At 39.2% G+C, this 26,893-nt stretch overlaps 1 protein-coding gene across 3 annotated transcripts in view; it reads left to right on the top strand.

The window, feature by feature from the left end:
* Positions 1–26,893, top strand: part of Ncoa7 (nuclear receptor coactivator 7) — a 149,251-nt gene that overhangs the window by 95,423 nt on the left and 26,935 nt on the right. The window contains exons 5-10 of one of the 3 annotated variants that reach the window (XM_029482549.2): positions 825–932; positions 4,582–4,695; positions 5,676–5,801; positions 7,617–7,801; positions 10,079–10,653; positions 11,960–12,128. In XM_029482549.2, the coding sequence (XP_029338409.1) occupies positions 825–932; positions 4,582–4,695; positions 5,676–5,801; positions 7,617–7,801; positions 10,079–10,653; positions 11,960–12,128 (1,277 nt within the window). Of the gene's footprint in view, positions 1–824; positions 933–4,581; positions 4,696–5,675; positions 5,802–7,616; positions 7,802–10,078; positions 11,125–11,959; positions 12,129–26,893 lie in introns of all 3 variants that reach the window. The other 2 variants (XM_021174073.3, XM_021174075.3) reach the window with 2 other exon arrangements.

The following is a 26,893-nucleotide window of genomic DNA, read 5'->3' as shown; positions in this document are numbered from 1 at the left end:
CCACAAAGTCACCTTTGTTGCTGCACTCTGAGCTCCTGGAACCCAGCAGCTGTGTTTATCATAGACTGCATACTATATGAGCATACAATTGTAGTTCTATTTAAATTCACTGTGAAACAGCAGTGTTAATGGTCTGCTTTGACTTCTAAAAGTTTCTTTCTTAAAGTGACTTCTTTAGTTTCTTTAAAAGAAGCTAAATGTTGTTGCTCTTCGATGATTCTATTCTTCTAATAAATCCTTGTTTTAGACTGACCATGTAAAGACATACAGCCAGTGAGCAGCAGACTTGCTGTGGATTCTCAGCCTTATGTTTTATGTCGATGTTAAAGCCTGAAAATCCTTAGGGTTGGATGTGTTTTCTAATAGAAAATAATACACCTAAGTTAGTGCACGGCAACAGCAGAGGATGAGGAGGTTCAGAGATGAACTGCAGTTTAGATGCTTTTGTGTATAGTTTTATTAAGTATTATACAGGAGCCAAGCAGGGTAGTCACACCGAAAATCTCAGTACTTGGGCAGCTGAGGCACAAGGGCTAAGGCAAACTTGAGGCAAAGTTGGGCGACCTAGTGATTTGCAGGCTGAAGTGCAACTTTGTCTCAATACAAAACCGAAACACAACAGCAACATAAAAACAACCAGCTCAAGAAAGGACAGAAAAAGGAAAATTTAATAGCTGCTCTTTTTCATGGTAGGTCAGGACAGAGCTATTATGTTTGGTTCAATGCTGTCATGACCAAGTTGGTGCTTTGTATCTGTTTGTTGTTTGTCTGTTTGTTTTGGTTTTGCTTACACACTCTGACTCTCGTTCCTTTCTCTCCTGTAGGCTGGAAGCCAGGACACCCTGAACTCTGTTGCACTGAAGTTTAATGTCACTCCCAATAAATTAGTGGAATTGAATAAACTCTTCACACACACTATTGTTCCAGGCCAGGTAATTCTTTTTTACGGTGACCATTACTTTAGAAATTTTGCCTTCATTTTTTGTTACCATAGTAAATAACTTAGTATTGGCGCCACAAAATTGTCTTCAGTGGTGACTCATTCATCTCCCTTTAGAGCCAAGAGTTCTGCAGGTGTCTTAGTTCTGATAATGAACTCAGATGTATCCTTGTGCTAACAGGGGCATCAAGAGGAGTTTTAGATTAAGGAACACTTTTTCCTGTCAAATATAACATGATCTCTTACAATGTTTAACTCTGATTTACGAGTTCAATTTAATCTATTAGGAAAGCATGGCCATCATTTTATTTTAATTTAGAAATAATTTTTTATCTTAATTTGTACCATAATTGTCCACTTGCCAAAGTAAAAGAAAGATATTGAGAAAAAATTGTCATGAGAAAACCAACCTACATTGTGCTTCAGGATTTTACGAACTTTAGTCAGCAGAAATAAACGACAAATGTATAGTGCTTCCTTTTTAGTTTTGATAAAGTAAGTGTTTGGTACTCTGTACAGGATGTCGGATTTAGCTGGCTTGGTTTTTTGGTTTTTGTTTTTTTTTTTTTTTCCTTCAAAAGTACATTTAACCAATGTGTTAATGGCTCAGTCACTGGAAACGCATCTCTAAGGTGAAGTGCAGCCTTGTCCACGGAATCACTGGCTATCTAATGCTATCTTGCTAGTGGATCTGAGCCTTCAGAGCCAGTTTGATTTGTTGTGTTTCCAGACAATTTGAGAGTTATCTTTCTGAGGTTGGTTTGCTGATCACCTTGAGATAGAGACGAACTAGGCTGGCTTTGACCATGGCAGGGATGTGGACTTTCTCATTGAATGAACTAAACTCTTACCCTAGACTTGTTGCTTGAAAAGACAAATAGTAGGATCAGAATAGCTTTATAAAAAATAGCTGAGACCTACAGTGCTTTTCAGGAGACTCTGAGTTGGACTGTTTTGTGACTTGTTCCAAATGTGGTTTAATGTACAATGCATGTACTTTTGCAATTTTAAGTGTCTTTCTGTGAATATACACTTAATACTGTTTTCCTACTTATAAAACACCTTGGCTATATATACTGAATTTTTTTTCTCTAGGTTAAAGAGGCAATTTGTTTTATGATGAACATTAACACCTTAAATCTCCATTTCTCTTGTACTGGAACAAACACAGAAGAAAACCTCTCCCCAGCCCCATTGTCAAGGCCCAATTACACATTGAAGAAGCCCACCCAGCTTCCCAGCCTTCTCACATGCTGTCTCCTACTGTGTTGCCTGTTACTTTCTCCGCATTCAGAGGCATTTGTTTCTCTAGTTTAACTACATAACATAAATGCAGGCACTATGTACTAAGACCACACAACTAGAATCATTTCTGAATGGATTTCTTAGGACTCAAAGCCTTGGCAGTTGCCATTAACTGATACTGAAGGTGTGGTAAACAGAAACCCTCTAAACCTCCTCAATGTGTTCATTGCTAGCACATCATGGAAACTCTATAGTTCAGTATGAGGCTTGTATGAGATGCTGTAGGCTAGTGCTTATACCCCCGAGAAATGGGCTTGATTTGATCTTACAGAAACTAGATTCTACTAGCTGCTGATATGCCTCTTTGTTTAGCTTTATGTCCACTCAGAGCTGCTTTTGGTCAACCTCTCCATAGGTGTTTAATAATTGTTTGGCTCATATTTTCAGCAGTATCCAGTCGTCAATCATCTTACATCCATTGACTTAGATTTTTCTTACCTTTATTCTAATGTATTTTCTGATTATAGCTCTTTTTTGGGATTCAAATGAGGGTTTTTTTTTTTTTTTTTTTTTTTTTTGTCCCCTGCCCCCTGTGTGTGGAGGTGTGTAAGTTTAGGTGCACACATACGTTGGTGTGACAAAAGACTTTTGGGAGGCAGTTCTTTCTCTGTGAATGAGGCAGCATCAGTCTTTCTCTGCTCCTCAGCTGAGTGTTCAAGGCTAGCGGGCCTGCAAGTTTCCCTGGGCTTCTCCTGCCTCTGCCTCCCATCTTCTTATTAGGAAGCTGGGGCTGTAGATGTGATGCTGTGTCTGGCTTTTTCTCCAGTTTCTCAGGTCATCAGGCTTGGACCTCAAACTCTGAGTCATCTTGCCAGCTCTCTGAAGTGAGTTTAAATAGCTAATGCTAAAATAGAAATGTTAACGCTATTGATATGAGATCAGCTGTTAAATGATTGGCTTCAAATTCTGTCAACAACAGCCAAGGTCTTTATGTTAAGATTACTGTTAAATTATAGTTGATTTCATGCCCAAATGTAGCTGTTTTATTGAAAGAATATTGAATTATGATATCACAATACCAGTTCAGAATACAGGCTGTTTTGCAGTGGAGACTTGTTGGGCTACTTTTATTTTTAATCGATAAAATGCAAAGAGGAGAGAAAATGTAGGGATAACTATATTGGTACTGCCTTGCACCATTCTCTGTATAGCCACCAGCCTGGACTGTCCCAGTGCTGCCTAGCAGGAGTATTCTATGTGGTAGCCTGCTGTGCAGTTTTTTTTCTCTCTTCATATAGGTTTAGCATTTACAATGTAGAAATCTAAACTACAAAATGCTCCGAATTCTGAAACTAAGTCCATTTGGGGCATTTTAGATTTGGAGTTTTCAGATTATTAAAGCAGGTTAAATCTATGCATGTGTGTGTGTGTGTGTGTGTGTGTGTGTGTGTGTGTGTGTGTGTGTATACATACATATATATTTTTAATTATACATTTAAATATATTCAATATATTAATAAATAGATATAGTAAATAATAGAAAAGTATATATTTACATACATGAGATTTACATATAGTTATATATAGTTTTACATACACACACACACACACACACACACATAGTCTTAGGGTAACATCATGACCAAGGTAACTTTTATAAAGGGAAACATTTATTGGGGCCGGCTCACAATTTCAGGGGTTTAATCCTTTATCATCATGGGGAAAAAGCATGGCAAGATCCAGGCAGACATGTGCTGGAGAAGTGCTCTGTAGGCAGCAGAAAGAGATTGTGTCCCACACTGGGCAGAGCTTGAGCATAGGAGACCTCAAAGCCCTCCCCCACAATCACACACTTCCTTTAATAAGGCCACACCTACTCCAACAAGACCACACCTCCTAATAGTACTACTCCCATGGACCAAACATTCAAAAGAGTCTAGTTGGGGGTGGGGGCATACCTAGTCAACAACCACCACAATACACACACACACACACACACACACACACACACACACACACAGCACATACACTGAAGTACTGGCTCCAAGTATTTCAGGTATACTCAAACTGTTGCGTTACTCTTACTTCTTGGAAGGCTCTTCTCTCCCTCCTTTCCAGTTCCTACTGTGCAGGTTTTACCTATAGTCTGACCAGGTAGATGTTCACTGGTTCTCCTGCAGTGTCAGTAATCCGTAGCCATTACACTGTGACATTTATATTGCTGAGAATGGTTTTGGGGTAGTTTAGAAGACCCCATGTTGCTTGTTAATAGAAAGAAAGCTCCCTGGGTCTTGCTGAGGCACTGAGTGTGATGTACAGAGGGGTGAGTTCCCTCAGTGTGAGATCAGGAATTGCTTGACTTAAGCCCTCACTCAGCCATGCTGTCTTGTTCCCAGGTCCTGTTTGTGCCAGATGCCAACATCTCTTCTAGTACCATACAGCTTTCTTCATCCACCCCTGGTGCTACTGTCTCTCCGTCATCATCAGATGCAGAGTATGATAAGCTGCCTGTATGTATGCCAGCATCTTACACAAGGGAGTTCATGCTTATGATTAGTTGTGGAAATCAGTATACTATGTATTTTAAAAGATTACATTTGAAAACTTCTGTAAAGTGGTGAGGTTAGGAAAGTTGCTATCAGTCGAGAGAATGTATCCTATCTCAATATACCTTTTTACAAAAGGTCTCCAAGGTAAAAGTACATGCTGTATGCAAAAGCAGTGATTCTCAACCTTCCTAATGCTGTGACCCTTTAATACAGTTCCTCATGTTGGGTTGACTCCCAACCATAAGATTATTTTTGTTGCTACTTCATAACTGTAATTTGCTACTATTATGTATTAGAATATAAATACTAGTGTTTTCTGATGGCTTTAGATGACCCCTGTGAAAGGGTCATTCAATCCCCAAAGGGGTCACTACCCACAGGTTGAGACCACTGTACAAAAGCTGGATGCTAAATCCCCGATTAAGTGAGTACATTGTGCTTTTCCTAAGGAATTGGAATCAGTAATCTACAATGAGTTCTTTAATTTGGGATATTTTCAAAAACATTTAATGAAACAGTTTTATGGTACTACATATATTTTTCGATCTTAGTTTGATTGGGATACTTAGCAACCTTACCACTAATTTAGAAAATAAGCATTTTCAATTTGGTTATAAGCTGGTGATGTTAGCATTAAAAATTCAGCTGTGTCATGAGTTTAGTTTTCTGATTGTTGATGTTTAAAAAAATAATTCAACTTTTAGTGCACTTCTAAAGAAAGGTATTAATATTCTGTTTTTATAGTCAAGAATTTATATCAGGTTACAAATAGTAGGGAAACTTTTGAAAACAAGAAAAATAAATAAATTGTAGTATTTTTGAAGGATATGTGTCATTTCCCTTTTTAATGTTTAAGGAGAAGTATAGATAGCATAGTTACGGTGTAATATGTTTTGCAAGGTAATTTGTCCCCTTAATTTTGGACACTTTTGCTTTTATAGGATGCAGATTTAGCAAGAAAGGCCTTAAAACCCATCGAGAGGGTCTTATCATCTACTTCCGAAGAAGATGAGCCAGGTGTTGTAAAATTCCTCAAAATGAACTGTCGCTACTTCACTGATGGAAAGGTATCTACCACTGTGATTGCTTACTGGTCAGTGAATCTGCAGAAACTAAATAAGAAGACCCATTGCTGGATGGGAGACTCCATTACAGTATTTTACCCACAACTGCAGTGCACGATTTGACAAACATTCATTGATTTTTGTTGCTGGTTCCTTGGCCTTTTTCCTACTTAAGTGAATACAATCATTAAATGGAAACACAGTGTCTTGTGATTTTGGATTTTCCTTTTTTTTTGTTGGTTTTTTTGTTTGCTTGTTTGTTTTTTTTATACCTCTTGACTTGTAAATTTTGTATGATTAAAATTCTAACTCTTACCACTTGCTGGATATGAGATGCAAGGGAAGGTACTTAAGCATCCTTATTGTATACTTTTTCCATCTATCAGATAAGAATGGCACTAAAATTTAACTAGTGGGGTATAATACTTAAAGGAGATGAATCTCGTAATGATTTACCTCTAATCTAGGCAATGGAAGTTTTTAACTTAGTGTTGATGCTGGTGATGTTAGTGTTTAAAATTACTTCAGCTGTATCATGTTTTTACTTTTCTAGTTGTTGATATTTACAAAAGAAATCCAACTTTTTGTGAACTTCCAAAGAAAGGTCTGTATTGATATTCTGTGCTGAATACTAATACAGACCTTGGAAATTTTACATCAGATTATAAACAGCAGAGAAACTTTTGAAAGAAAAAAAATCCTGAACTGCAAACAATTCAGAAAGATAATTATAAGACTCATCAAAGTTAGCAACTGGCTTAGCCCCTGGGAGTCTCCTAAGGTCCCTCATAGATACTATCTTGTTGATCAACTGGGGAATTCAGTGTAATCTGAGAAAGCTCCAAGTTTGAGATCAGCAGGCTACTGACAAATTTCCACAGCACAGCTGTACAAATTGGAACTGCAAGTTTTCCCTGTTGCTGTTTATATTAAATTTTACTGGAGATGATACTTGCAGTTATGTTAGACAAAAACATTGGGACTGTACTTTGACACCATGATTCTGATTCTCCTTCAGCACTATACACATGAGTCACACACTAGAAACATGGTGATGTCTTGCTGAGTGGATTGTAAAGCACCTTGTTCTTGACCATCCGTGGTCTTGGAACAGTCTGTTTTCTTTCTGATAGGGAAATGGGGACCCATGAGACGTGAGTGTATGGGGCAACATTTTTTTTCCCAAAAGCAAGAGGTTTATTTTCTGGAACGTCTGGGTGGAGACGAGTGATGAGAAGACAACCCCGAATGGCTATTACAAGCAGTTATATTTTTTAGGGACACAGGTTACATCAGCAAGGTTACAATTCAAACTTATTGGCTAGCAAGCATGACATGCATTTAAACTCTACCTGGGACTTTCCAGAGGGTCAGGTGACTATCAGTCAATACATTCTGAGAATTTTTTACTCAAGAATGTTCCTTTGGTTGGAGAATGGAACTTGGCCTATCCTTGGCCCCAGGCAGGAGGAGGAAGGTATAAGGAGGGTGTGGGACTGGGAAACTCCTTAGTGTTCCTCATTCCCACCCCCCTTTTTCTTGTTCAAACTCCAATCCTGGAGCTATGCTCAGGGGTCTTGGGTAACTAACAGGGCAAGATCTTAATACAGTCTTCCAGTTGCAGCTGTATGAGCAACCAGGAGCTGCCACTGCTCTGACTCCTTCCCAGCTACCAGCATTGTTTTCTAGCTTTCCTAACAGGGTTGTGATTGTCACACAGGAGACTGGCTCAGTCAGTGGAAGGACATTGAAGGTTCTGTGATGGCTGAGGAATACTTTCCTATCCCAAGTAATACCTTCTGTTCCTTCCTTCTGCAGGGTGTGGTTGGGGGTGTCATGATTGTCACTCCTAACAACATCATGTTTGACCCTCATAAGTCCGATCCCTTAGTGATTGAAAACGGTTGTGAAGAATATGGTCTCATCTGCCCCATGGAAGAGGTGGTCTCCATTGCCCTGTACAGCGACATATCCCACATGAAGATCAAAGACGCCTTGCCATCGTAAGGGCCATTTCTTCTTTTTAGACCAGGGGCTAGAGTGAACTTTAAATGGAATTTCAAATTGAGGGTATTTGCAGAAGCAAGGGACTAAGAAGGAAACCAAGAGATGGAGATTTTGTGTTATGAAATTGAAAAATAGAAAAATAGGAAATAGAAATAATTAAGAAAATTTAGTAAAGTTTCCCAAATAGTAAAGGAAAAAAATAGCTATTTAAGATCTACCTGGGGTCAGTGTGGGGGCTTGGGGGAGGTAAAGAAGGAGAAGGTGGGGCAAGGAGAAGAGAATAAGGACTTTAGCCATCCTCACTTTGGGGTTTTGGGGTGGAGGTGGGTATTTAATAGGTCCAGCTGCCACAGAAAGTAGGAAGGGAACAACTGTGATGACTACCAATTCCCTATTAGTTGCCTGGCTAAATCTAGAAAAATATTAATTAACAGAGGAATGAGAATGAGTTGCCACCATTCTATACTTAGTCTCAACAGTGCCTGGCAATTGCAAGCATACAAAGCTTATGGTTAAATCAGTCTTGCTTGGGGAACTGGCAGCTTGGACTGGAGCAAAGGAAGGAGAGTGGAGGAGTGGGCAAGCTTGGGTGGGAGGCTAACTGGAATGCAGGTAAATGTGTCAAGTGAGTCATTCTCCATGGGAGTGGGGAAGTAAAAGAGCTTGGATGTTTATGGAAGAAACTTCGACTTGTTAATCAAGGATGTGAAGAGTTCTTTAATCTGCAGGACACCTCAGTCTTTAGTCTACCAAATGAAATTTCAAGTTGCAATGTGACAGGATTATCTCAGTCATTTAACTGTACAATCAAAGCGTCTAAAGCATTTTCTGGAATTGCTTAGCCCACTTAGTGGATTCACATTTCTACAGAACAAACGCTCAGCCACCACTGTAATTTAGCTTAGCCTCCTATGAATGCTTATTAAATTGAAGGGTGAATTAAGGCTTTTAAGCCATTTAGTAGAGTCTAGCACTTATATGGGGTTTCATTTCCTATTGGGAAAGGCCCGAGTTTTCCATGCAAATACTTCATAAAGTCACTCCAGGGAGGGAGTCTTTGTTTAAACTCAAAACTACTTGGAACTTAGTAATTTTATTGGCTTGATCATTTCTTTGAAAGCTAGAATGGACAAAGTACTACTTGAAAACCCTTTAAGAAAGCATACTTAATTCTGAAATTGAAAGTATTTACTTTGGAAAGGAATTTTTTATCTTGGTGAACTCAGCAGAGATGCTACTAGTATTGTAGGTGAAGACTCAGGGGCCCTCAAGATTATTACAGCCATACTAAAATGTGTATTCTTCTTAACCAAGTGCAGTGGTACAGGCTGTAATCCTAGCCCTTGGGCGGTCTAGGAAGGAGGGCTGTAAGTTCAAAGCAGTCTGGTTTACAAAACAAACTCACAAAGCAATAACATAAAAACTAGCCAACCACCATCCTAACTAAAACATTTAATGTCCTGGCTACTGATTTTGAACTTGGAAGAACATACTTAGCAAATCTTTTATATAATTCAAATCTAGTTCGAAGCATCTCCTGTTAGAGGGTAGTAACTGATTATATCTCAGGATAACATGTTTCAGTTGATAAATTACAAATTTTAAAATACCTTAGAAACAGAAGCAATATTTTAAGAACTTTTCTGTAAAAGTTTTGATGTACCTCTTTAAATTGTAAAGTGGTATTACTTCCAGTAACAATGAAAGTTAATTTTTGTACCTCCTTTGCAAGTAGTAATTTTTTTTAAAAAATTGGAAAAAATCCATTTTTAAGGCAAGAAACTATGTATATTCAAAGTCAGTTTATAGAGAACAGATAAATGAGCAGAAATATCAAGGATCCTTTCAGGATTCTGCTGTTGATTTCTAATTTCTACCAATTTCTAAAAAGGGAAACATTTGACTTCAGGAATTTTAGTCACTGATGCTAAATCTCTCCTTTGTGCTTTCCTTCATAAATGCCAGAAACTTTATTTCATATTGAAGAGTCTTTCAGGTAACATCTGTATGCTCAGAACGCATCTGTGTGATCTATCAGAAGGTACAACTCATGTGACTCATTCATTTGTCAGTCCTTTTGGTTGAGTTATATTTTATTTTGCAATTGGTCTCTTGGTTTCATTTTCTTATTTTGAAATCATTTTTGGCATAACTTTAACTTGTAGTATGTTTTTGGTTTGTTTTTGGTTGTGTTGTTTTGTTTCTTTCCTCCAGTTCATTTTTTGCTTTTATTTTTAACATTCTATGTGCATCCACCATTTTTGCCCCTACAGTGACCTACCTCGGGATCTTTGTCCTCTGTACAGGCCTGGAGAATGGGAGGACCTGGCTTCAGAGAAAGATATCAATCCATTCAGTAAATTCAAGTCCATCAACAAGGAAAAACGACAGCAGAATGGGGAGAGGACCCTTGCTTTAGATGCCAAATCAGTGGGCTCTCCTGAGGAGTCAACGGAACGTACTTGCACACGTATAGAGCCCCCAGACAACTCTGAATTGTGGAAATTAAAGAATCTGCAATCTTCCAGGGGAACAGCCAGTGAGTCTCCCTCAGTGACCCAGCTCAGCAAGGGACCTTCCAGCATGCATGCTGCCTTGGAACCTACAGCCAAAGAAAACTGTCTCTTAAAAGGAGATGAGGACTTTGTTGACTTGGAAGGACTTTCTTCTCAACCCGAGAGTGGAATCAACCAAGGAGATGCCACGAAAGAATGTCTTTCCTATGACCAAAAGAAGGATGTGCCGCCGACAGTCATGTCTTCAAGGAAGGGGCACGTGCAGTCAGCCCAGGAAGTTATGGGACCAGAGAGTGATACTGAACTGAAGGGAGCCCTAGATTTAGAAACTGGTGAGAAGCAAGATGAAGCACCAGAAGTAGACAAACAGTCTGGATCCCCAGAAAACTTGGGGGAAAGCACGCTGAATATACACGAAGATCTAGATAAAATTAAACTCATTGAATTTTACCTAAATAAAAACAAGGAAGGGTCACAGCTGTTAGAAAATGTGCAGAAGTCAGAATTAAGTGACCGCAAAAGTATTGAACCAGGAGGAATAGACATCACACTTAGTAGCTCTCTTCCCCAAGCAGGTGATTCCCCACCTGAGGGCAACAAAGAGCCAGGTACACTCTGGGTAAAAGGGGGAGAAACTCTGCCCCTGAAACTAGATCCTAGTGCAGAGGAAACTGTAATTAACAATAAAGAAGTTCTGGATTCTATGGGATCATCTCTAGACAGGATGTGTCACAGTGCACAGATGGATAATAAATCTGAGATTCAGTTATGGCTGTTAAAGAGAATTCAGGTACCAATTGAAGGTAAGATGTTGTTTGGCTGGGTTTTGGTTGGATGTTTTGTTTGGTGTGTGTGTGTGTGTGTAGTATGTATGTTTCTGCGTGTGCACGTTCTCATATGTGTGGCTGCATATATACACATGGAAGCCGTGTGTCTTTGGTTATGGCCCACTTTAATTACTGAGGCAGACCGAGCATTAATGACTGAGGTAAAAATTTACAAAACAATTTAGAGACCTTGAACTAAATATAGATTTCTATTTCAGAAGTATTTAACTCTTTCAAACAATTTTTTTTATTACCTTGCATGCCTAAATCTAAAGAAGTTGAAACTGTATATGTGTGTATGAGAGAGATGGGGGGATGAATAGCAGGGGAGGACAGAATAGGGGAGGGTAGAGGAGAAGAGGATAGAAGAGAGGAGGAGAGGAGAGGAGAGGAGGTCTCACTATGTATCCTTGGTAGAACTTGTTCTGTATACCAGGTGACAATTCACAGAGATCCTCCTGCCTCTGCCTCCCAAGTGCTGGGATTAAAGTTGCATGCCACCATTCCCAGCCAAAAATGTTCTTGAGAGATTTTAGTTCTAAACCAAATTGCATTGTGGTGTTATGCTCTTTGTCTCTGTGCTGGTTTTTATGCTTACCTTAATGTGTAGCATGTCATATAACATGTACTATCCTGAAACATGCAAGCATGTTGTCTTTGTGTGCCAAAGAGCGTCTTATGGTTCATTAGGTCTAATCCTATGTAGGTGAATCTTGCTCCCACATGTTATCAGCCCCTCTTTGTAAGCTGAGAACCTTTTAACTGTCACTGGTGTTATCTGGGTTGAGGAATGCTTTCTTCTGTGATTCAGATATACTTCCCTCAAAAGAAGAAAAGAGTAAGACCCCACCCATGTTTCTGTGCATCAAAGTGGGAAAGCCAATGAGAAAATCCTTTGCCAGTCACACCGCCACCATGGTTCAGCAGTATAGCAAGAGAAGAAAGCAGCCTGAGTACTGGTTTGCTGTTCCCCGGGAGAGGTGAGCAGAGCTAAGGCAGCCCCCACTGCCCCAATTCCAGCTGCGTGTGGACTGTTTATCTGTAAATAATTTAGTTTATTCTTGAATAAGAACTTTTGCTTCATTATAACTTTGTTTTAGCTTCTTGAAGGGTGCATACTTGTTTTCTTGCATAAATGGTCATTTTGACACAACTGCAAAGTTGATTTTCAATTGAAGGAACATGCAAATAAGCTCAAATATCTGAAATTGGACATAATCTTTGGTGGGAATAAAGGAGCAAGCTAGAGCTGATCCAAGCTCGTGAAGTGTAGAAAAGAGACAGTATTGATGTTTGTTTTAAAAGTGCTTACATGGGAGAGAACTGAATATTCTAGGGCCTTCTGAAGGGAGCGTTTGACAGCAAGAGAACTATATGTTAGTCCCCAGGGTAGAGAACTATATGTTAGTCCCCAGGGTAGATAGCAGAGTTACATGGCTTTAAGGAGATTTAATGTTTTTATTTGTTGGGGGGCTTCTTGTATTTAAACTGGTAGTAATTATATATATTTATGAGTATGATATTTATACATGTGTGTAACAGTCTACAAAGATCAAATCTGGGTAATTAGCATATCCATCTCCATAAGCATTTATCATTTCTTTTTGGAGGGAGGGTTCACAAATCCTCCCTTGTGGCAGTTTTTAGATAGCAAATAGTGTTATAACCTCTCATTGCCCCACTGCACTAACGAGCTTGCTCCTTTTATCTAACTGATCTTGTCATTACTAGGGTCTCATGGTTGCACATGCAGGTGACTATGAAGAATGTTTTCCTTGCCTGGCGTATTTCACATAATCCTCTAGACTCATCCGTGTTGCTGTAGATCACAGGACCGCCTTAACTTACAGCTTAGTAATAGTCTTGTGTGCTTATACCACCATACATTCATCCACCATGTGTGGTTGGACATGACATGTAGATTGATGCCACATCGTGACTGTTAATGAATCAGTTCTACAGTGAACATGAGAATGCAGGCAGAGCTTTGTAGCAGCATATTACCAAAGAAAAGATCTTATTGATATGGGGACAGATGATAGTGGCATAGCAATCTTTAGCAGTGTACTATAAATGATATGTTTATAGAATATAAAATAGGAGCTTTAAAGGAAAATGAGAAATAGTCTTTTTAGAAATTGATTTATTTTTATACATGTGATGGAATAAAAAGACTTAGAATAAAGACTTAGAAAGGACTTAATTTTAACTCTGAAATCCACACACCTTTTCCTGACTAGTCACCAGCATCATCATTTGGACAGGTGTTTGATTAATAAATAGAACTTATTGACCTTCTGAATCATGAATTCTCACAAAGCCAAATGAGACTCTGAGCAAGGCCTTGCCTTCCAGATGATTATTGCCTATGGTGGTAATTCTTACCAGAAGACTCACCTCATTTTAATAAATTAGAGTTTAATGTGAAAATAATAAGATTTTAATGAATATGTTTGCTAATATCTCCCCTTTCTCTTAGGTACAAACTTACATTACTAAGGGCAATAAACATAGTTTGTTTTGTATTTATGTGATGCACCCTCTAACCATGCATGCAACCCCAGGATCTCATGGAAGTTTTCAAGTGGAACTCTTGGGAATGGGCATGTCCATTTCCTACTGTTACTTACAGTGGTTCATCAGAAGAAATGTTAATTTCTGAAGCTCTGTTCTCTCAGGAGTAGAATATTGTAAATAGAGCCGTCTCTGAAAAGATTTGGCCCCTTCATGATTTTATAGGTAGGGAAGAAATAGCACTGAATTTTTTAGCTACATTTGTGGGTTGTATAGACTTATCTGGTGGGGAAGAGGAGAAGGAGAAATATTGAGAGATTGGCTGATTACATACACACACACACACACACATACACACATGTGTGTGTGTGTATGTGTGTGTGTGTGTGTGTATGTGTGTATATATTTTTTTTCTGAGAAAAAATATAGTATTTGGAAATTGAGTTTCTTTCAGAATGGAACTGCAATCCCATGTATATTATTTTTCCTATAATTTTGGTTTTTTTTTTTTTTTGAGACAGGGTTTCTCTGTGTAGCCCTGGCTGTCCTGGAACTCACTCTGTAGACCAGGCTGGCCTCAAACTCAGAAATTCACCTGCCTCTGCCTCCTAAATGCTGGGATTAAAGGCATGTGACAGAGGCATTCCTATCATTCTTTAACTTGGAAGATACTTTTTTTTTCCTTATAAGGTCAACATTTAATTGGGGCTGGCTTACAGGTTCAGAGGTTCAGTTCATTATCAGGAAGGCAAGAATATGGCAACATCCATGCAGGCACAGTACAGGAGGAGCTGAGAGTTCTACATCTTCATCTTAAGGCTGCTGCTAGAATACTGACTTCCAGGCAGTTAGGATGAGGGTCTTTTTTTTTTTTTTAGTTAATTTTTTTCCTTTTTTTTATTTATTAGGTATTTTCTTCATTTACATTTCCAATGCTATCCCAAAAGTCCCTCATACCCCCCCACTCCCACTTCTTGGCCCTGGCATTCCCCTGTACTGAGGCATATAAAGTTTGCAAGACCAATGGACCTCTCTTTACAATAGAATTGGGAATAAAACACCCATGGAAGGAGTTACAGAGACAAAGTTTAGAGCTGAGACGAAAGGATGGACCATCTAGAGACTGCCATATCCGGTGATCCATCCCATAATCAGCCTCCAAACGCTGACCCATTGCATACACTAGCAAGATTTTGCTGAAAGGACCCTGATATAGCTGTCTCTTGTGAGGCTAAGCCAGGGCCTAGCAAACACAGAAGTGGATGCTCACAGTCAGCTATTGGATGGAACACAGGGCCCCCAGTGGAGGAGCTAGAGAAAGTACTCAAGGAACTAAAGGGGTCTGCAACCCTATAGGTGGAACAACAATATGAACTAACCAGTATCCCCCGGAGCTTGTGTCTCTAGCTGCGTATGGAAGATACTTTTAATGCTGAAACAGTATTTTTCTTGGACCTCTTCCTCAAGTGGTTTTGCAAACTTCTTAATATAGGCCATTTGCTGAATTCCATCACACTTTATATTGACATAGCTTACTTGTCTTTGAGTAGCAAATAGTTTTCTTTCTTGAATTCATTATTAATTAGTCAAATATTGTCTTGGAGACATGTTACATTTGTTAATTATTATAGCTTTTGTGATAAATATTAGGGAATTTTCTCATAATTATTCCCTTTTGTATTTCAATGCGTCCCTGGCCCTAAATAAATTCACATTTTAGGCTAAGAGAGGATAGATAGAGTGGTCCTATAGTTATGTCCCACCAAGACTTCCAAGTGTTTAGTATAAAAAGTACATTTATTTTAATAAAATTTATAGAATTATTAAACTTAAACTCATCTGAAGAACTTAATGAGGAGCAAAGGAGTGCCATGAAGTATTTCTTCTTATTTGCTGATAGATTCTATATCCCTTCACTAGCCCTCTGCTGAGTGATTCCATTTGTCTATTGGTGTGTCGACTGCAGTGCTGAGTCACACTCACAGATGCTGCCTTCTAGATCACATTGTCCTCTCATCGATCTTAGAGATGTGACATCAAATTCTTCAAGATGTGTCACTGTGATTCATCCACTGCCCCAGTGCTCCTGGTTACAGGGAAATATTTCGAGGTTGACATAACATACCAAGTATATACATGAGGTTGACATGACATAACACGTATATACATGAGATTGACATAACATAACAAGTATATACATGAGGTTGACATAACATAAATATACAAGTATATTCATCACTGTTCCTCCCCATTGTTCCTAGTATTCCTTAAGTAGATATTAGATTTTTTTCCCTCTTTGTTATTATTACTAATAAATTAATGCTACTAAATCCACTTCTTGTTCCTGTGCAGTGTGTTGTGACTCCCTTAACTCCAACAATAAAGGAATAGTTTGTAAGTAAGAAAACAGAGTTACGCAACTCCCTGCATAATCTCTGGTTATTTCTTTTGTATGTCTGATAGGTTTTATTTTTGTTTTCTGTACTAATTCTTACTAAATCATAAGCATTAGAAATTGGAGAATTTAATTAATTTGATTTAAATTTGCCTAAAACATAATGGTCTTATTCCTTGGTAGAAATTGTCAGTAGGTCTAAGATCTCCATGACTCCAGGAAGACTGGCAGCTCCTTCATACTCAGTCAGATAACACTGTTTGAAATGCACTCAGATTCTCCTGTGGGTTAAATACACGACAACCTTAACCTGTCTCTGTCTCCACTACATTTTGCAAAGTCAGCTACTTCTCTTGAGTAATCTGTGAATGGCGATGGTGTGCTTGGGATATTTGTGAAATTTCTAGATTTCGGATTATATAACTACAAGATCCCAGCTTTCTTTGCTCTGGCTCCTGGTCCTAATTTAACCATAAAAGCAGTGAATAATTTCACTCTGTCAGTAATCTAATTTAAATTGGGAATTCCTTACCTGAAAGGTTTATATCTTGATGTAATTCTAGTATCTGAATCATAGCAGAATATTATGACTGACATGTCTTTTACAAAATGTTTCTATTAAAATCTAAAATAGAATGCCCACTTGTAGCCCCACAAGCTCAACTGTCCATTTACTCAGATCTGGATTAGGCAGAGTGAAGGAGAGCGTATGGGACACTCATTAGCTCTACTCTCCCTGGCCATGCTAGGCACAGATGTATTAAGTGGTGCCTTGCACGGTTAACTAATACAACTGTTCCACAAGGCATTCTGCATTTTACCAATGGTGGACCCGGGATGCACTGAATTTTGACACCTTGCTCATATCTATTTAACTTTAAATCTTATCTCCATCTTACACCAGAGTACGCAGTCCAAATTATATTCATTACACTATTCATTTATGTTATTGAATCATGGAAATGAGGTTTAAGAAAGGATATTTAACAGTTGAAGTCATTTCATGGTTAGTATCTTAGGGTTTTATTGCTGTGAAGAGACACCATGACCATGACAACTCTTATAAAGGACAATATTTAATTGGGGCTGGCTTACAGTTTTAGAAGTTTAGCCCATTATCATCATGGCAGGAAACATGCAGACAGACATGGTGCTGGACAAAGAGCTGAGAGTTCTACATCTTGATTTGCAGGCAGCATGACGTGAACTGAGACACAGTTCCCTCAACAAGGCCACACATTCTAATATTGCCAATCCCTATGTGGACCTGTGTGGGCCATTTTCATTCAGACCACCACAGCTATTGAGGATATATAGCATCTCCAAGTGTTGTCTCCCTGGACACTATTGAAATGCCTTTTCTCTGGTCTGATCTCTGCAAGGAATGTGATGAGAAAGGATGTGGACTAGGAGTGCCCTCCTTGGTACTCTTTAATTGAACTGAGGGAGTCTAATCTGAATATTGCATTAAAATAAAGAACGTGCCTAACATGTTCATGGTCTGATATTAGATTTCTTAAAAAGCAGTTGCAATCCTGTTTTTATCATTAGATCACTATTAGGATAAACTTTGTTGATAATGTAAGCAGGCTTCTGTCTTCCATAGCAAACCTGACAAGATCTAGGTGCATGACTGAATTACTCCCACCATGAACATAGCACCTCATACCTAAAATACAATTTGCTATTCTGTGTTTCCCTTTAAAATGCTTCTTGTGCCTTGGAGCAATGATAACCTGAAGAACGATTTTGATCTTATTATATTGCTTTTAAATCATAAACGTCAGGACTAAAGTTGAAACCTCTTGTTTAAAAGCCCTCTGCTGACTGGCTTTTCTTTCTAGATTTTTCTGAGTTAACTTGAATCTATAGATTTACCACTTTCTGAATCTGACCAGAACAAAGGTTCTTTAGACTGTCATTGCTGTTTTGTTTTGTTTTGTTTTGTTTTTTGTTTTGGGTTTGGTGTTTTTGTTGTTTGGTTGGTTGGGTTTTGTTTTTGCAAGAGGTTGGGTAGGGTTATCTCATTATGTCCCAGCTGGCATTGAACATTCGATTGAATATTTTCTTATTCTTTGAAAATTTCCTACAAGTATACAATGTATCATGGTCCTACCTACCCTTATTGTCTTCCTCCACCTCTTCCCAGGACATCTCCCTCCTTCCCCCGGCCCCGTCACATCTCCCGTGCAACTTCTGTCTTGTTTTAAAATTACTAATTTATTTAATCCAATTGAGGCCAGTTATTTCTGCTCATATATGTGAATGGGTATGAAGTTATCCACAGGGCAAAGGGAACCTCCAGTGTTCACACCCCCAAAGAAAAGTGATTTCTTTTTCCTTAACTAGCAGCCATTAACTACCAATAGCTCCTCAGCCAAAAGTTGGCCTTAGGAGCCCCTCTCATCTTCATGCTGGGACTTGACTTGATGGTGAGCTGGTAACCACAGGGACTGTAAATCTGTGTGGCCATCAGCCATGCCCTGTCCAGAGGGCAGAATTTCTCAGTACTCCTCTCCATCCTTAGCTCTCCCATTATTTCCATCATCTCTTCTGTGAGGTAGAGGTAGTTAACAGTTGATATAGATATCCCATGTATGCCTGAGCCCTCATAGTTGCTTCTGTTCAGAATTCCAAACAGGAATGAGTCTCTGCATTAACCAGTCATAACCTACTCAGTCAGAAGCTTCTCTAATCAAGGTTGTGAAATAAATAAATAAAAAAACAAACAAACAAAAAAACAAATCTATGCCTATGAACATAAATATTTAGAAGGTGGTTTGACCACTTAGGAATATAACATCAATAATTTCTCCTCTGGGGCCTATGGCTTTCCTTGCAGTGAGTTTGACCTTGTTTACAGTGTAAGATATGAGTTATCTCCTATGGAACAGGCCTCAAATCTAATCAATAAAGTGGTTAGTTACACCCATAAGCAGTCTTGTCATAATTGCACCAGTGGGCACCTGTTGCCTAGTAGAAAAGTCAATATTGGAACACTCAAGCTTCAGCTATGGGAAAACTTCCAGCAGCCTGCACCTTCTGGCAGATGCAAAATTATCCATCTGAGGGAGAGAAAGCAATCCTAGTCACTCCAAAATTGTTTTCTTTAAATTGTAACCAAAGAGTGTGGTGGCATCAACACTAGGATTTTACCACTTGATTAGTTAGTGTTTCTCAAATTGACAGAAAGCTAGATATACCTGAGATGCAAGGCTCTAGTTGAGGAACTCCCTCCATCAAATTGGCCTGTGGAGATGTCTGTAGGACATTTTCTTAATTTCTAATGTATGTAGGAGGATCCAGACCACTGTGGGCAGTGATATCTCTATGCAGGTGACCCTGGCCTCTACAAGCCAGGAGGAATAAGCCAGTCAGCAGACTTCCATGGTCTCTGCTTCAGTTCATGCCTCCTCCAGGATTTTGCCTTGAGCTCCTACTGTGTCTTCCCTCAATGATGGACTATGATCTCTAAGCTGAAATAAACTCTTTCCTCCCATATTGTCTTTGGTTAGTATTTTATCACAGTACTGACACACCATCTAATTATGATGGGTGATCAAGAGCAATGGCAGGGGGCTGGAGAGATGGCTCAGCAGTTAAGAGCACTGACTCCTATTCCAAAGGTCCTGAGTTCAAATCCCAGCAACCACATGGTGGCTTACAACCATCCGTAATGAGATCTGACGCTCTCTTCTGATGTGTCTGAAGGCAGCTACAATGTACTCACATATAATAAATAAATAAATCTTTTTTTAAAAAAAAGAGCAATGGCAATAGCCTATATTGTTTTGGGTATCTCTGGGTCCTTACTGACCAATAACTCAGGGCACTTGGCATTAACATTTTCATTTAATAATTCCTGTCTTTTGGGAATAGTAGTGTTCACTAATGTGGGTTACGTCTGTTCAAACTCCTATATATAACACACACACACACACACACACACCACACAGCCTAGTGGGGACTTGTAAAGCTTCTTTGTTTTGGTTAACACCTGCCCACTCCCCCTTTCCCTACCCCTGTCCTCAACCTTGCTTAAACCCTTCACTCCCTATGTCCACCGCACCAATGGCTTTCATATCTTGTGTGTTTTACTATTCCCTCTTACACAATTTATTTGTATTGTGAGTTCATTGGTTCGTGAATAGCTTTTCTATGAGCCCTTCATTTTGGTTGTCTTTCCCTGCCTCCTCCCCCTGTTTTCCTGTCCACAATATTCCACTCTCCACATCAAGTCTTCTGCCCCTAGGATTTCCTTTTTCTACTTTAGTTTAATTCGCATTCTACTATCACTCCTTCCTAAATGCATTCACTTACCATCAGTGATCTGTTGTAAGTTCCTCATAACTCCCAAGTTAAACACATGCAAAAAAGAAGTCCACTTGTAGCTAGTACCCACAGATGAGAGAGAATGGGTGGCATTTGTGTTGTAGGGACTGGATGTCAGTTTTATTCAATAAAACTGTTTTCAGTAACATCTATTTACCTTCAAATGTCTTTTTTTCCCACATAACTATGCAATATTCCATTGTGTATACACACCATATTTTTCTTATTCATAGGCTGGTGGACATCTGGTTTGATTTCCATTTCTTTGTAATGGGAATAGTATAGTAATGAACATGGATACATCAGTACCAGTTGTAGGAAGGCCTTTTGGGTGGTGTACGTACAGGCATAACTGGGTAATATGCTAGCTCTATTTCTAGTATTGTGAGAGTCCTCCAGACTGTGTTAGTTTATATCCAGAGTATGGCTCTTCTTCTCCCTCACAGCCACACCAGCATTTGTTATCATTTGTATTCCGACTGTTGACTTTGACCATTTGATCCCCCTGCCTCCATAACAGGGTCCTAAAATTACAGAAATGCACCATCACACCCTATAGTACACAGCCATCTATAAACAGTGGGTTTTTTTTATTTTATTTTAAGTGTGTGTGCCTGAGTATATGTAGGTGTGCCACATATGTGCAGGTGCTCACAGAAGCCAGAAGAAAGCATTGGATCCCCTGGAACTGGACTTACAGGCAGTTGTGACATGCCACCTCAAAACTGAGTTCTGAGAGTATCCTACTTCTGTGGATCTGGATTTTTTACTTGATCTTAGAATTCATTGGGCATTGTCTTAGTTACTATTCTGTTGGTACAGAGACCCCCCCCTCAATTGAAGTGACTTATAAAAGAAGTCATGTAATTGGGGTCTTGTTTATAGTTCCAGAGCATGAGTCCATGACCATCATGGCAGGCAGCATGCCAGCAGGCAAACAGGCATGGTGTTGTAGCAGTAGCTAGAGCTTACATCTGATCCACATGCAGCAGTCAAAGAGAAAGCTAACTAAGAATGCTGTGAGCTTTTGTGACCTCAGAGACCCTACCATAACCCCAGTGGCATACTTCTTCCAAGGTCATACCTCCCAGTTCTTCCTAAACAGTCCACCAATTAAAAAACAATCTTTCCACTTATATGAGCCTATGGTGGTCGTTCTCATCCACACCACCACAGGCATTCACAACATTTAACACTACCATCTGCCACCCATGTTTCCTTTGAATCTTTTGCTTTCTTAAGACTTTGTATCCAAGAAACAGCATAGCACCTACTATGCGGTTCATATTCCACAGTATTTGTTACATCAGTACATGAATAGCTGAGCCTTTGATCTAACAGATAAACCTTGGTCATATTTAGTTGTTCTTGTAACTAAATACTTGGACTCATAATATCTGTAAAGTCCAGAAACAAAAAAGAAGTTGTTTTCATAGCTATTTCACAGAGCTAAGGCAAATGTATATTTATCCCTGTTCCTTTTAATCTTTTCTCTGTACATTTTCTTACTTAACACTATGGGGCCACATATGTTTATTGTTATATAAACTACCTCTACTTAATAAAATATCTCTCTTCTCTACTAAAATTCTGTTTGCATGAATTTAATGAGCTTTATATTGGTTTTATAATAAGCAAAATCATAAAGAAAATTAATTCTCCTATTCAACTCATTTTACAATAGGAGGATGCCCAAGTTCTAAAGACCCCTAGGGAGACGAAAATATGTCCCCAGCAGCACATTTCTTAGGAGAGCAAAGAATGAATTAAAGCCATTGCAAGCTGACCTGGTTTTCTAGCATACACTCTTTAACCACTGTTAATATGAAATTTTCTGCTCAGAAGTCACATTGCTTGTAATGGGATCACGGCTAAATTGGAATTGTTAATAACCATTGGTGCTATCAGAACCCTTGTTTTGGACATTCACTAATACATCCGTTCTGGAACAGCATTGCCTCTGCTCAGCCTCACAAGGTATATTTTAGGATAAAAATCCTCCGATTTTTAAAGTACTGGATATCATTATATAATATTTTCTTTTCCTTTTATTCTTTTTCCTTATTATTTACTTCAGTGCTAAGGATTGAACCAACACCCTGCTCTCCACCACTAATGCAACCCAAGCCTGTGCTGTGATCTTACTGTGGTATTTTCAATTGAGAATGTTGCTAGGAAATAAACATAAAGAAAACCAAACGATTTCCAAGCTAAACCTAGCATCTTCCTCTGTAATGCCAATTTAGGAAAAGTACTGAATAGATATACTGTTATTAGTCATCCGTGTAAATATCTTCCATGTTTTTAGAAAGTTAACATACAAAGCCTTGAGGGAAATATTGCTTGGTCTTCATTCTTCCTGATCTTTGTACTCTTTTTTTTTTTTTTTTTTCATTCCCTTAAAGTCCAGAAATTTGTCATCTTCCAGAACTGCCTTTCAGCAACTTCAGTACACAGCTTTGGCAAATATCTTGAGCTAATCATTGACTTTACAGACACCCACTGATCTTGAGAAAAGACCTTCCTAAGCTAGCTCTGCAGAGCAGGGCTATGCTCCTAAGGAGGGGTAACTGAGTCAGCACCTCCAGGGACAGCTTAAGGTTTGACTCTAAGAACGCCATTCATCATTTAGCCCTATGGCATCTCTCATAGTCAATGGACAATTTATATTCTCTGACCCACTTTTGTTTGTTTGTTTGTTTCTTTCTTTCTTTCTTTCTTTCTTTCTTTCTTTCCTTTTTCCTTCCTTCCCTCCTTCCTTCCTTCCTTCCTTCCTTCCTTTCTTCCTTTCTTCCTTCCTTCCTTTCTTCCTTTCTTCCTTCCTTCCTTTCTTCCTTTCTTCCTTCCTTCCTTTCTTCCTTTCATTCATTCTTCCTTTTTTTTGTGATCCACGATCTGATCATGCTAAATGAAGACTTGGCCTCCTATGTTGTCACAGTTCTATCTGCATTAGCGAGAGACCTCTGTAAGAAGTCACCCAAGGCCTGACCACAATACCTATCTTCCTTTCTGCCATATGCAATTTGACCTTATTACAGCTACATCAGCAACACACTCTTCAAATGCCATGTCTCTGTACATGTTCAGGGAAATGGAAGTATTTTCTTTTTCCTCCTGTAATGAACTCTTTTGTCTCCCTCAATAAACCCTGATAAACTGTGACATCTGACAAGCTTTCTTAGACCCCTGTTATAGACATTTCTCCATCAGACTTACCTCTGCTAACACTCTTACTAAAAAGGATGATAGATAGATAGATAGATAGATAGATAGATAGATAGATAGATAGATGATAGATAGATAGATAGATAGATAGATGGATGATAGATGATTGATAGATGATAGATAGATGATAGGTTAAATACATGATTGATAGATGATGGATGATAGATAGATAGATAGATAGATAGATAGACAGACAGACAGATAGACTGGCAGATAGATGATAAGAATCAGCCTGTATGCGAAATGAGAATGGTCTCTGTGTCTGAACACAGTAGCACATTTGAGAGTGTGGCACCAACAAGGATCTTGAGCAGCTATAGAGCTCGAATTAGTCCTAAACCTCTGGGAAGATGTTAGAAGAGATTTTTGGAGCCAGGCAAAGTGATTGATTTTGCATTTTAAAGTCACTCCCATTCTCTGCCCTTTTGTCTTGGCCTCATTTCAGCCTCAAATCTACTTCCTTTTAAAAGATTAGCTTTTCCCAGGACCCAGTACTTGACCAAGTTTTTTGCTTCCTTATTAACATGTATTACAATACACCGCTTCAGGACTAGTTGGCAGCTACAGTGGCTGTAATTACTGGTAATGGTGCTAGCTCTGAGGAAAGCCCTGGATAATGTCTGAAGGCTGCTGACTCATTAGGGGCCAGGCCACAAGGTGAATTACTGAGCCTGTCAAGCCTCAACAAGCTTTCTAAGGTCAGGGCTATAAGGATTGACATACAGTTGTTGTTTTGCACAGTTGGTGACTAAAGAAAACCAATTTCACTGAAACAATGAGTAATGAAAAAGTTTGGTTTTTAACCCTCTACTTCCTTCTAGAAAGTGTGTAAGGCAGACTTGATTTACCAGTGGCATATACTAAAAAAGCAAATAGATCAGAACAGATGAGTTTAGGGTTGAAACGTTTGCCAGCTCAAATAATGGACTCTGAAATGAAAATGAAGAAAGGGAAGAAACTTTGAGGAAAAAAAGAAAACCTACAACCTTTTTTGAAGGGTAGAGAAATGCATGAAGGTTTAAAGATCAACATGAAGGACACAGAAGGATGAAAAGAATGGGAGAGTAAGGGAACAGAACGGGGAAAGTTGGCAGGGAGTGGGGCTGATAAGGTGCAGAGGAGGGTGACGATGGGTAAAAGAGAAGTGTAGAGAACTAGATCAACTAGATAGAGAGATACATAGATTATCTAGATAGATGCAAGATGCAAGGGGACTCTTTATTTACACAGTAGAGAATCCTCCATTTAAGTAGGGCGTAAGTAGGGGAGGCAGAGAGCTTGGGGTGATGGAAAGAGGTCCCCACATCACTGTGATGAATAGGAAGGCAGCTACATGTAATCTGTGACTGTGGGATGCACAAGAAAGAATCTATTATGATGGAAGAGTAACCCAACAGCCTCCCTAGAGGAGAAGTTAAAGAAGGTGGCCTGTATAGGCAGGAGACTGGGACAGGCACACAGGGTCAGAATAAAGGTAAGGGTGACCAGATTGGCTTAGAATTGTGTGAATCTGGGAGGAACCAAATAGCTGAGGGAACTTGAGGCAGAGAGGAATCATGAAGGTAAAAGACTAGTCAGGAAGCAATGGACAAGACGGGATCCAGAGGACCAGGATGGGACGGAGGTCTGGGGACAGAGCTTTACTTTCTGAAGTCTGTTGTGTTCTGGAAACTAAAGTAGGTTGAGGTTAGGAAAACCCCGTTAGGTAAAAAGAACCAGTCCAAGAATTCAGCTAAGTAAACTGAAGGTAACTATAATTCAGCCATATCCTCTTCCTGTTTCCCAAACAGTTGACATAATATAAACAAAGGAAAGGGACTTAAGCACAGAGAGTTGGAAAGAGGAATAGGATAGGACACATAATCCTTCCGTTTGTTCTCCAAGGACTTTTGAACTTAAGTAAACCTTCCAAATCAATTTAAATTTTCCTCGTGTTGAGCATGTTGTTTAAAATTTTCATTCATTTTACTTTTCCCTCAGCTTCCTCGAATGATGTTCCTGACTACATAAGAAACTGAGGGTGCATTAGTATTATGTCAGAAGTTAGTGTTGAAAGAAGTAAGGGTGTGTTTTTACCCTGGATGTCTGAAAGAAAAGATCTGAGCATTCCCCATGAGTATGTAAATTTGCAGTTTGCCCTCTCATCTTCTCTATGGCTCCCAGGCAAGGGCCAACTTTTCTAGCCTTTGAGACAGGGCCCATTGCCATGCTGCTTCCGGGAGTTGAATCAACTGGTAAGTCTGGCACTGAATTATTATGCTATGTGCCTACCAAAGGAATAGAATTTTAGGAACAGAAATAGGAACTAGGAATCAGGGGCCCTGACATAGGGACACTGCTGATGTCACGTATACTTTGTTAACAGCCCCAAACCAGGAAGTAATTGTGATAGTTGACCTTTCTATGGGAACAAACAATAGATCTATCTACAGAATTCTTTTAAAGGCAGTCAAGCTGAGCTGGCTAGAACATGTCTAGAGACAGATTTTTGGCACATTATTCCATTGTTGGTTAACTTCAGTTTACTTATCTGTATATTTGGCAACTCTTGATTTGTTGAGTTCTTGAGGCAGGCAGCCATACCTTTTCTTAAAGAATAACTCAAGTTTTTTCAAAAGGAAGCCTTGCTTTCCTAAGCATTGGTAAAACATAAATATAATTCTCTATTTATTACTAACACCTTTACGACTCTGAGCTTTCCCCATTCTCTAGAGACCACCCCACTATGGAAGGTACAAACCCAGAGCTCACTCAAAGTATGAGGCTGGTCTTGACCCACAACTGGCTACTTCATGTTATGCCACTCTGATCATTCAGAACTCTCATTGATTATCCACTGAGAATTTGACAGTACTGGAAGAGGTTGAGATAGATTTTTAAAAAGGTCTCTTTGCCTGAGCATCCCAGATTGCTTTCCTGGCTGAGAATACTAGAAAGAATGGTGCTGGTAGACAAGACCACATCAAACTGGTACAGATAGCTAAGTATAGTGTCTATTAGCATACCAAGGAGCATGCTTAGCCTCTAAGCTCACTCAGTACATTGTCTTCTCCTAGCTTGTCTCACCTTCTCCCTAATATAAGTCACTGTATCCTAGGAGCTTTACTCCCCTTCCCCCAGCTTTGCATTCCTATATAACCTGACACTTTGGCTCCATCTTGGCCCACTCCTGACCTCTTTGCCCTCTTGGGACACTTCTCTTTCTTGTTCTCCCCCATCTCTCTCCTCTCATGGCTCTGTTCAACCTGGACTCTTCCAGATGCTTCCGGCTATAGTCTC

Source organism: Mus caroli, unplaced genomic scaffold (assembly GCF_978045245.1).
Source record: "Mus caroli unplaced genomic scaffold, Mus_caroli_1 scaffold_9, whole genome shotgun sequence".
In the NCBI taxonomy this organism is placed as follows: domain Eukaryota; kingdom Metazoa; phylum Chordata; class Mammalia; order Rodentia; family Muridae; genus Mus; species Mus caroli.
Note: the sequence above shows the minus strand (reverse complement) of the source record. Positions and strands in the feature narration are given on the sequence as shown.